At 36.4% G+C, this 12,060-nt stretch overlaps 1 protein-coding gene across 4 annotated transcripts in view; it reads left to right on the top strand.

Annotated features, from left to right (window-relative positions):
* The window catches only part of plch2a (phospholipase C, eta 2a), a 105,663-nt gene that overhangs the window by 83,274 nt on the left and 10,329 nt on the right, over positions 1–12,060 (top strand). For all 4 annotated transcript variants that reach the window (XM_040153153.1, XM_040153155.1, XM_040153156.1 and 1 more), the window contains exons 13-20: positions 697–797; positions 1,006–1,094; positions 1,599–1,781; positions 2,053–2,160; positions 3,325–3,449; positions 3,744–3,828; positions 7,430–7,576; positions 9,872–9,951. In XM_040153153.1, the coding sequence (XP_040009087.1) occupies positions 697–797; positions 1,006–1,094; positions 1,599–1,781; positions 2,053–2,160; positions 3,325–3,449; positions 3,744–3,828; positions 7,430–7,576; positions 9,872–9,951 (918 nt within the window). The remainder of the gene's footprint in view (positions 1–696; positions 798–1,005; positions 1,095–1,598; positions 1,782–2,052; positions 2,161–3,324; positions 3,450–3,743; positions 3,829–7,429; positions 7,577–9,871; positions 9,952–12,060) is intronic.

Below are 12,060 nucleotides of genomic sequence, written 5' to 3' on the forward strand. Positions count from 1 at the left end.
GGACACAATCATTTAAGAATATTCCAGTTCTTTGCCTCAAGAAGCTCTTGGGTTGCTTTGGCAGTATGTTTTGTAGGGTCATTATCCATCTGTACAATGAAGTACCGTCCTCTCAGTTTTCCAGCATTTGGCTGAATCTGAGCAGATTGTATAGACCTATACACTTCAGAATTCATCCCGATGCTTCTATCAGCAGTCACATCATCAATAAACACCCAGTTCATTGGCAGCCATACATGCCCATGCAACAATTAATTATAATCAGTAGGAATAATAACGAGTATTTCATGATCTATCAAATACAGCACAATCTCTTTGTTCTTGTCTGTATCCGACAACCACTGATCACTCATCTATATCTATCTCTATATCTATCTGTCTATAGATAGATAGATTTTTTTCCAAAATGTTAAAATAGATGAATCAATAAAAACATGAATTGAAAGGTGCAGCCCTAGTTTTGTGTCAGTTTTCTCATTACTTTTTGCAGAAGATCCCCACCAGACATCAGACTCAAATTTTAGTGTTCCAAGGAAAAAAAAAAACCTTTTTTTTTTCTCTTAAATCTTTTCAGAAGCATACAGGATACACTGACATTTAAAAAAAATTATCATCTCATTAAGCCTGTTACACATGAAAAGAACTCTCACCAATATTCTTTGGTCCCTCTGTTGTTAATCACTCTTCCTTCTGCAGAAAAAGTCAACCAAGCTGAAGAAGACATCAAGCTTTGAAGACACAGATACAGATCAAGAGAGCACAAGTAGTGCCTCCCGAGCCCCCCTGCACCACAGCAAGTATGCTACACACACACATACACACGCACATAGACACACATATCTCTAGTCATTAGCTTGGATATAAATATTTCCACTTATCCATATTATCATATGAATATTGGGGATAGACGTTCATACCTATGTTTCATGGTTATATATTTTATACATTTTATATATATATATAAGTTTACACTTCTGTAACCTTTGACCTTTGTTGACATTACAGAAAGAAGAAGACCATGAAGTTATCCAGAGCTCTCTCTGATCTGGTCAAATACACGCGGTCTGTGGGTCTCTATGATATCGAGGCACAAGGTAAGCAGTTATGTTTACTCTGTACAGTTATTAACTTTACTCACTTAAAAAAATGTGCACTGCTAAACCTGATGCTCACTGGTTAATGGGAAATGTGCAATATCTGGGTTTACCAGTAACTTTCAGTTGAGAGTGATTCTTTGATGAAGGTGTAGACTGCCCTGTAATATTGCAGATAAAATATGAACACTCAACATCTTTAAAATATCCACAACTGTCAAGTTTTGACAGTTGACTTCAAATGCTCAGTCAGATTCTTAGTCTTGTTTACTTATTCATTTTTTGAATACTCTATTTCTACTGAACTAATCACCACAAACGGTTACATTCAAAAGGAAACTCTTTTGTAATGAATGAGACCATTTTGATGATATTTACACGATAGCAGCAGTTTAAATTTCATAAATCCCCGTCAGTTGAGCCCTACTTGATAACATTTGAACAGAGTGGAAGTTTATGAGCCTGATGAAGAAAACAAAGATGCCTTTGTGTTGTTCCTGGCAGCCAACTGTAGCTGGCAGGTGTCGTCGCTCAGTGAGACCAAAGCCCACCAGGTGATGCAGCAGAAAGCTACGTCCTTCATCCACTTCAACCAGCGACAGCTCTCCCGCATTTATCCCTCCTCTTATCGCGTGGACTCCTCCAACTTCAACCCCCAGCCTTTCTGGAATGCCGGCTGCCAGCTTGGTATAGTTTTAAGCCAACCAACCATGTGTACCATGTATTCAAAATGTCAGACATTCAGGATGGTAAATGATCCACGCTGCTACCACTGCTATTTCTTGTTAATTTCTGCTAATTCTGCCCATTTGTCAAGAATTAAGTGAGCAGTCGTTTTCTGTCCATCAGCTGCAGTGTTGCTGACCCTTTTGGTCCTCCCACAGTGGCTGTTAGCCAGCACATTAAAGTAAATTGTCCAGCGTACTGACAATAAATAAGTGAACTGCTTTGATTCCAGTTGCACTCAACTACCAATCAGAGGGTCGGGTCCTGCAGCTCAACAGAGCCAAGTTCTACAGCAACGGCAACTGTGGATACATCCTAAAGCCTGCCTGCTTGTGTGAAGGTTAGCACATAAAAATTGTGCATTCACTCCATTTTAGTAGAAAATATGGAGTTTATTTTTAATATAGACCTCAGGAATATTTTCATTTTTATAATCTCAGCCTTCCGCTTGAAATTTAGTATTTTTTTTTTGGTCCTGCTCATTTTGAATAAATACAAGCTTTAGAAGGCTGATAAAGTACAGTAGTCTGCTAATATATACTGTATGGATAGGATATTAGCCAGTTTTTAATTAGTCTCAGTGTTGTCATAATCAATCATTATAAATGTTGTAATATTAGTAGAAAGTTAGTCTGAACATGATCACTATGCTATGGGTATTATGCAATTAGCTTACATTATTTCATCAAATAGTAACCGGGCCTTTATTTACTTCAACTGAAGATGGTAACAGGCCTTTATTTGTAGCAGGCCTATGTTAGAGGCAAGCCTTTATTTCTAATTCCCTCTGTTTGATAAGCGTAATTGGTCATATTTTAGTATAAAGCCTCATTTTGTTACCTTTTGTCTTGCATTACGCTCTTAATATAAGCTCAAAACTTCCTGTCACCGTTTCAAAGTAAGAGCGCTCTAGTGTTTCAGTGGACAAAAACCCTTCATTTTCTTAACAGGGTTTTTATTGTGAAACATTTGCAGGCATAGCATATGCAACAACAGCCGGACGGGATTATAGGACACATTATGCTTAACTAGCCTGTACATTATATGACAGAAACCAGGAGTTTATTTTTTCTTCCCAGTCTGTATTTGGAGGCCGGCCTTTATTTGTTCACATCAACCACGCCTCAGCCATTATTAGAGATCCGCCTTTCAATTGAGTACCAGTTTTTATTTGAGGAAATATGTTATGTCATTTGCAGTTTTTAGCTGAAACATGGAAAAACACCATTATGTTGAAGAGCTGTCTATATGTGTGTTATTGATCATTTTTTGTAAAGATTTTATGTTCTGTAATGCTTTAAATGTTGTTTCAAAGGCCTCTCTACAAATTTGACATTCAAGGGAAATTTGTAAGACGTGTACAAATACTTATCTTTTAAATATGATTACAGTGACTGGCAATGTAAAAGGTTCTGATGAAAGTGGTTATTTTTGGAATTCGCTATTTAATCTTGTAAGTGAAGGATCACTAATAAACATTGTTCTTCCTTTCTACCCATTGCAGGTGCCTTTAACCCCAACCTGGAGGACCCACTGCCAGGTCAGATGAAGAAACAACTGGTGCTGAAGATCATTAGTGGACAACAGCTTCCCAAACCCAAAGATTCTATGTTAGGGGACAGGGGAGAGGTAGGACACACATGTACAACTGTAATGTCTTTTTTTTTTAAAGTTAATTAAGCCTACAATAAAAATATATACATGTTAAAAAATAAATATTTTGAGACAAATATTGACATATATATACTGTGTTTCAGTTAGTATTTGTGAAATGTTTCCTGTTTTAAAAATCTCAAATACACACTTGCTTGAGTCATTCCAAACTTTGAAAAACTGCCAAACCAGGAAGCAATGGAGTGTTTCCATTGAAAGGTTTTGGAACATGCTTTGATACCTTAATTCTGTGTAACATTTTTCTGTTAGATCATCGATCCCTTCGTGGAGGTGGAGATCATTGGCCTCCCAGTGGACTGCTGCAAAGAACAGACAAGAGTGGTGGATGATAATGGTGAGTTGTTGGAGAGGTGAATTATTCTGGTTTATCTGCCTTTAAAAACCTTTAGATACTTTGTGATCAAGTCTGCCTCTTGCCATAAAAATACCCTGTATTGATTGAGTATTGCAGGGTAAAGAAATTATGTATTTAAATTGTGATGTTAATGACAAATAATCATTTCAAGTCTACATTTATCTAGAGTTAACTAAGGCCTGCTTGAAGACAGCTTTCGTCACACCACCCTATTTCTGCATGATATATGACACAACCAAAAGTGAAAGCAGTTAGATTTCTCCACTAAAAACTAGGCATCTGATCCAGGTTTCTCATAACAGAGTTTGACCTTAATCAGGGGATAATCCAGTCAACATTATTACATTATCCACCCAAAATGAAGCTGTTTATGGTACTCGACAATTTTCAAGTGGTTTAGATGTTTTTTATGCTTGAATGCAATTGAGGCTTGATAGTACCACCTGTGCTCACTTTGACACCAGGAGGAGTCAAAGTGAGGACAGACTCCCAAAAATGTGAGTTTAAGCTTAGGTTACTTTGTATTGAGAAAGGCCTATGTAATTTTTCAAATGGCACTGTTGTACAGTACCTGCAGGTGTGATTAATTTCCTGCTGATAAAGCTCCTGCCCCAGCCCTGACCCAAGTGAAAGCCAAATGATAACAGATTCTTTAAAATGATATAAAACCTGCAGTGTAAAAATCAAAGCCTTGTAGATGTTGCCAGTCCTAACAGGTGCTGATTTTTGTGTTTACACCAGTTGTACTTATTTGTCAAAATACAGTTGGACTGGTCTTAAAATAGCATACATAGCTATGTGGTGGATGCTGTTTTTCATGTTTATGTCTGTCTAAATGTCCAGTCACATCAGAATTTAATGAGTAACTTAACACTCCATGAAAATCTTATTTTTGCTGGCCTCCAGTGGTTTAACGTGTTATATCACTGTTGGGTGTGGTTACATTGAAAGATATTATATATATCAGATTTGAGATATGTCTATATACTGTCTGACTAGGAGGAACCAAAATGTATTCTATCCCACTAATCAATAATCATGATGAGTCAACAAGAGTACACAGACAAGTAGTGGAAAAGATGATGGTTATTGCTTGATTGATCTCTGGTAATAGGCTTCTCTAAAGAATCTTAATCTTGCTAACAAGGCTATCAAATAGCATCTCAACTAGCCTAATATCTACACTTGATTCCATTGTGTATATTTTGACAGAAAGCCTTTTAAATTCTTCATTAATTTCCACGTGGTCTGTTGTTATATTACCAGAGTCCCTGCGAATTTCAGTGATTAAACAGGTTCCAGTACATGCTTAATGATGTTTGTTAATGAGTGAAACCACAACATGCATTTTACATTACACAGTGAGAATAAGGTAAGTGGGCTGTAATATAATGATGACCGCTGAACAGTGACTGCTCTCGCCTCTTTACTCTTTAATTACACAATAAGAAAAAGGTTGTTAACAGCATTTTACCCACACTTCAGTTTTGTTTCCCAGACCTTTAACCCATAGGTACCCAATATTTACAAAAATACTTATGGTATATATATTTTTTTCTCTATAATTCCCAGTTGGTACTCTCTCGTTCCCCATAGTCCTCTTTTCTACCACTGTACATACATTTAAGTATCAAGTGGAACCAGTCATTATTTTATTAGTACAACAAAATGACCCTGTAAAGCACAGGCTGTATAAGAAAGTGTTACCAGTTGTATGTAGAATCCAATTAGCAATACCTATAAGTCAAATCTGGGAATTTGACTTATAGTCAAAGTTTCAGTTATCTACAGTTGAATTTTGACTGTTAATATCTTAGTTTGAGATATCCAAAAAGATAATTAACATATTTAAATGTGCTGAATTAAAGATATCTTTAATTGAAATTGTGACTCATCAAAACTACATTGAAGATACAGTATCTTGAATGTGAGGTTTGACTAGTCGTACTTTAAATGGAAATATCTGGAATATACATTTCAGATAGGCAAAGTTGAATTGTAGTTATCTCTAATTAGATTTTCCCTGCAACTCAATGGCTAATTCTTGAGTTAATTGGCGACTCTAAATGGCCCATAGGTGTGAATGTCAGTGTGACTGGTTGTTTGTCTATATATGTATGTCAACCCTGTGATAGATTGGCGACCTGTCCAGGGTGTACACCGCCCAATGTCAGCTAGGATTGGCTCCAGCCCCCCGTGACGCTCAAAGGATAAACGGTATAGCTAATGATGCATTGTGGATATCGGTAATGTAAATCCCAACACTCCAATAATGATAAAATGGCATGATGATTTTTATGATGTCATTATAGATATTTTAAAAGCATATCTGACAAGCTGAAATCTATTTGGAGATATCTTGAATTGTCATTCTTACTAGCCGGAATGGAATCAATCTTATCTTGAATTATTATTCCAACTTGTCAATTTTCAGTTGTGATTAGTCAAAATGTATTTGTAGGTCTCTAAAGTGTAATTAGAGATGTTAGGTCAAACCTATTAAATGTTAAAAAGGCTTGGTATAACTTAACATATTTCTGACCAAACTGCTCAGAGGTTAAACAGCCTTGAAACTTTCAACCAAAGAGGAAGCGAAATACTTATTTTCTCCCTGGTGTGAAATAACTCTAAAACTGTGGAATTTTAGACCAAAATCAGTTCACTTCAATGGCAATCAATGGACTACTCTACATGGCTGTGTTGCATCATCCACTTTTATATGCCCTTGTTCTGCTCTACAAACGAGACATGGTTTTCAGTCAGTTATGATACAAGAGTGGGCTGAAAGTTAGAAAGTCAGCTAGCTAAGAGTGCTACTGTGTCAGACAAGCCCTACCATGTTCATGGCTGGCTAGTATATAAGCAGTTTACAGTTACAGTAGTTTGTCAACTATCCCTGTGAGTAGTCCTTACTTCACCAAGATAGCACTATTTTACCATGAAACATGGATGCCTAAATCATTTCCTGGTGTGACCGGACTCTAACACTCTAGTTTAAGATAAGTCATTAACTACTGGTCAGTCTGCTGTGGATCTGTGGATACTCTGACTGCTGACTGCTCCTCGGTGCTGTTTTCTGTAAACTGAGCCACACATGAACTCCTGGTGTTTGCTTTAGGGGAACTGTGGTTTGTGGTAATTTACCTTTGACATGTGATAAGTGTTAGTGTATGTGCTGATTTGTGCTGATTGGAGCAGTAGATTGGTTGAATGTAATTCTCTGTGTACATGTGTGCGTGTCTGTGTTTGAGCTGTCTGTATGAGTTCAGATCTATAATTGATGAGCTCAGCTTGAGGAGAAGTGCACAGCCAGCACTTCTCAGCCAGCACACACATGCAAAAATTGAATAATTGAGTGTTAAGCTCGCTCTCTAACTTTTTCCTGGACCATCAACTCTCTCTCTCCTCTGTCTTTATTCCTCTTTCTCCTGTCTTCTCTTTATTTGCTTGTCACACCTCTCTTAATTTTTCTTCTGTCTTTTCCCTCTTCCTCTGTCCTCCCTCTGCTCTCTCCTCCGTTGCCCCCCTCCCTTTCACCCTCTTCCTCCTGCTTCGAACATCTCTCGGGACGGTCTTGTAGGATTCAACCCAATGTGGGAGGAGACTCTAGTGTTTACAGTCCACATGCCGGAGATGGCCCTGGTGCGTTTCCTCGTTTGGGATCATGACCCCATCGGCCAGGACTTCATCGGCCAGCGCACCATTGCCTTCAACAGCATGATGCCAGGTAAGACATGATGAAGCACCTGCTTTTAGATTTAACTGATATATACAGATCATGGTTCTATGGTGACCATTAAAAAAGTTGTTTTTGTTTTTTGTTTTTGTTTCTCATGTTTCAGTGATGTAATTTCCATAGATAAGGAAATTCAATTTACTGAGAATAAGAGAAATAAGAGGGTAAGGTGAAAGTTTATTACAAATCAGGTATGAAGCGTTTTTGCATTTCTCTAATGTGATTATTATGATGCATTTTGAAACAATATATTGATTTTAAAATTGATCAGTGCTACACTGGTTGAATATCAGAAACTCTTTTGGAATGATCCTGAGACCAGTACTGTTTGGGGCACCATGCTATTATGAATTACTACGGCAGAGTTTATTAACAGAATAGATCGACATTTTAGAAAATTTGTTAATTTTCATTCTTTCACAGAATGAGATGAGAAGATGGTTATTAATGTCATGTCTATCAAGTACACAGCCTAGCTTAGCATAACAAATAGAAGCAGGGGGAAACAGCTAGCTGGTTCTGTCCAAAGTATACCTACCAACACATCTAAAGCTCATTAATTAACATGTTGTATCTAAATTGTTTAATCCATGCTAGAGATGTCCTATGCCAACTGTAAGGATCATTGGACAGGTTACATTAACTTGAATGTGCTCTTGGCAGCTGTGGCATATAGGTTAATATATGCTGGATTGGATTTGTACTAGCAGACACCCAATAGGACAATTCCATGTCAGATCAACAGATTTTAGAAAATATTCCTGACTGACCATCTTGGATTTGTTTCATACTTTATGTAAATAGTTTCATTATATCTAACAACTAGTGTGCAATTTTTTTGGCTTGTATCTTATTTAGTTTCTGAGATACAGAGGTTTTAAAAAATGGCTCATGGACCTAATAAACAAGTATTGCTAAAGAATTGCAAAGTTCCATAAGTCATTGCTTTTTGAACTTTTGCATGCTCGAAATTTTCAGTGATTGCTCTACACTATTAGATGCCTTTAACTTCTGAAATGTTGGCCTACAGTAGTATATTTGTCAAGTTGTGGCTTGCTGAAAATTGTATTGAAAAAAAATATTTCATGCTTTGGAGCCCACTATATCTTCACACTGAATCACATCAGATCTTTTAAATATTTATATATAAAACTCATGTCATAGTACTTTCTTTTCTTATTCTAAAAACAGTCATACCACTGGGATGAGCATGTTTTAATTGGTAAAAGCACAAAATATTAAGTTGGTACCTTGAACCAAACTATATTTATTAAGGTATCAAACACACCATGTTTTACTACAAATGGAAATCCTGAAAAAAAAACGTTCTACAGTTTAACTAAGAAAATGTCAAGAAATTAAAAGCTTTGAAGAAGCAACTACTTTAAGAGTTTGAACAATGTAATGATGAGAGGGACCCAACAGATTTTAAGTATTAGAGGGACCGTGAGGATGCATAAATGTACAAAATGTACAAGTAATATTTATGCATCCCCATGGTCCCTATAAGACTTACAGTTGGCCCAGGAGAGAAGACATGCACAAGAGGGTCCCTCTTGTGCATATCCTGAAGATCATTGATGCCCACTTACACCAGTGGTAGGCAGTATATACTTCCACCGGATTTGGACAAGGACATCATTACATTGGTCAAACTCTTAAAGTAGACACTATTTCTTCAAAGCCTTTAATTTCCTGATATTGCCGTAGTTAAATTATAGAACTGTTTTTTGCATAATTTCAATTTGTATTGAAACATTGTGTTTTTGATACCTTAATAGATATAGTTTGGTTCAAAGTACCAACTTCATATTTTGTGCATTTACTAATTAAAACATGCTCTTTCCAGTGTTATGATTTTTTTCAGTGTAGGCTTTGTCTTACCTCGGCAATATGCACTTCAAATATTGGTGTGAAATCATTTTTTTTATTTTTAATGCCTCATTAATCAGAAATTTTGATTTCTTTCAGACATGCACCTAGTTGTTAAGAAAGAACTGTAACATGAGTATTATATATAAAGATTTTAAAGCTCTGAGATGATTCAATGTGAAGATATAGTGGGCTCCAAAGCGTTTATGATAATTTTTTTAATGCAATTTCAGGTCTGTTCAAGTCAGTCAGTCGCTAAAAGTAGAACATCAACCATAGAGAGAGGTTTCAGTGTGGATTGGCCTTTGTTTGATTTCTGATTGATACAACACATATTTATCTATAGCCATTTCTATGTGCACTGTTATGTTTGACTCACTGATAATGTGGCTGTGTCTATGTGTTTGTGTGCAGGTTATCGCCACGTGTACTTGGAAGGTATGGAGGAGGCTTCCATCTTTGTTCATGTAGCTGTGAATGACATCACTGGTAAGGTAAGTACTACTGTCAAAGCCAGCTGAAAACATATGAAAAACCTGTTATCTTTGTTATACGTTTGAATTTTCCTCTAAAATTGGAGCTGTCCAAAACATTAATTTATCTCCAGTTTGTGAGACTGTTTGTATAAAATTATAATACAGTAAAAGTCTGTGGTTATTAGAGCTAGATAATTTATATTGGTTTTTTATGTAATCTTATCCATATTATATACATATTTATCCATATTTTTTAGTTTCAAAAATACAATGATATATCAGCCAATAGGCTTTTTTTTAAGTAAACATATACATTTTTAATGTCTTAAACTTATTTTTTTTAAAGAATTACTGTACTGAGTGGGGCATTTTACACTGTAAAAAAAAAAAAAAAACTTGTGAGTGCTCTCTGATAGAAAACTATGTACTAGAGACATTGTTTCCTAGTGTTTCTAATCTAAAATTGGTGGAATATTTATTGATTGGGCTCAAGTGTTAAGTGATACAGCACAAAATGATGAGCACTTTGCCAGATATCTTCAATCAAAGGAAAGCTTAGAAACATCAAAATAATTAGAAGCATGAGTGATCAGTAGACCAGTTATGTGATATGTTCACTGGTGGCTGCAGGACTTCCTGTTAATTGATCTGAAGGACAATAGTGATCATTTTTCGAGAGAATTTCCCCACTACTTCTTAGGGCTGGGTAACTTTTGAAACATTTTGATACCACTGCAAATAAGATACCTGAGTTTCAGTACTGATACCAAAGCAGTACTTTAATCATCTTAATTTGAGGACTGTTAAATTTTCAGCACCACCTTTCTTTGATTTTCTTTTGACAAAAGCAGTTCTTAAATGTTGTCTGAACACAAGAAAATATTTAGATATCTCTTATTTATACAAGTTTGTCTGTTCTGATTATGAATCTTACCAAGCGTTAATGCCAGCTTTGACATTGATACTGGGTACTGCGGGCACATTTTCAGTACCAATAAAGATTTTTCTGAAACCCAGCGCTATGTGTGCTTTTGTTGCAACATTTTTGAAAAAACAAAGAGATGTGGTAACATTAAAGTCAAACATTGTTGCTGGCGGAAAATTTATTAACTTGATTGTTGCAAAGGAAAATTGTTATGCAGTGTGGGCACAAAATTGAACATGCACAGTAGAAAAAAATCCAAGACCATACATTATAGACATCCAATACCATTGACATATCTGGTGTAATAGACAGATATGAAAATATAGGTTTATTTTGGATGTGTTTCACATATTGCCAAAAGTATGTGGCACCCCTGTGCACTTACACTAGTGTACTTTTGGGTCTGTATTATTGCTGTTATTTATATATTATTCTAAGATATTATTCTTGGGTCATAAATAATGCAGTTGTCCATATCGCCCACAAGCTTTGGTTTTCCCTTTTCAATGCCCTCAGCTGTCTCCAGAAATGTTGTAAAAGACCGTGCTGTTGTTCATTGTCTTTGCTGTAAACTTCCTCTTCCTCAGCTGTTGCTGTGTGCCTCTTGTTGTTATTTCTCTCTTATTCCCCACCCCACCCATTTTTTCTTTCTTTCATCCTCCACCTCTCTGATTTTTGCGCTCTTCCTGTGTCTGTCTGTGATTTCAGTGGAACCTTCTTTTTCCAAACGCTCCATTTAGAGGAAAGAATTTTTTAGGAGCCCTGAAGCTGCTGCTCGAAACTCAGGTGTAGTGAGACCCAGTTGGCATTTTGCATGAGCCACACGCTCAACCCTCTTTGCCACCTAAGTGATCCAACCCCACCCCCACACCCCTCTTGTCAGTCAGCTGTTAAGCATTAAAAACTATCAGGGCAACTCATGTCTCGCATGAGTTATGATAGCTTGACCTGCCTGCATTTTCATTTACCCAAGTAGATCCAGTGTCAACAATCTGCCTAGTTAAAGAACTGGATAGTGTTGTTTTTCACGGAGCATTTTTTCCTCTTAAATCAGTGCAGGGGTATACATTTCCAGTGCCTTTGAGGACATTTATTTCTCTTTTGTTATTTTATACATTAAATTATTCCATCATGTTTTTTTTACCTAATATTTGCTGGGTTTTTTTTTTATAGAATTAGGTTCTTTTTCTCAAAGCATACTA

Source organism: Xiphias gladius, chromosome 18, assembly GCF_016859285.1.
Source record: "Xiphias gladius isolate SHS-SW01 ecotype Sanya breed wild chromosome 18, ASM1685928v1, whole genome shotgun sequence".
Taxonomy (NCBI): Eukaryota; Metazoa; Chordata; class Actinopteri; order Istiophoriformes; family Xiphiidae; genus Xiphias; species Xiphias gladius.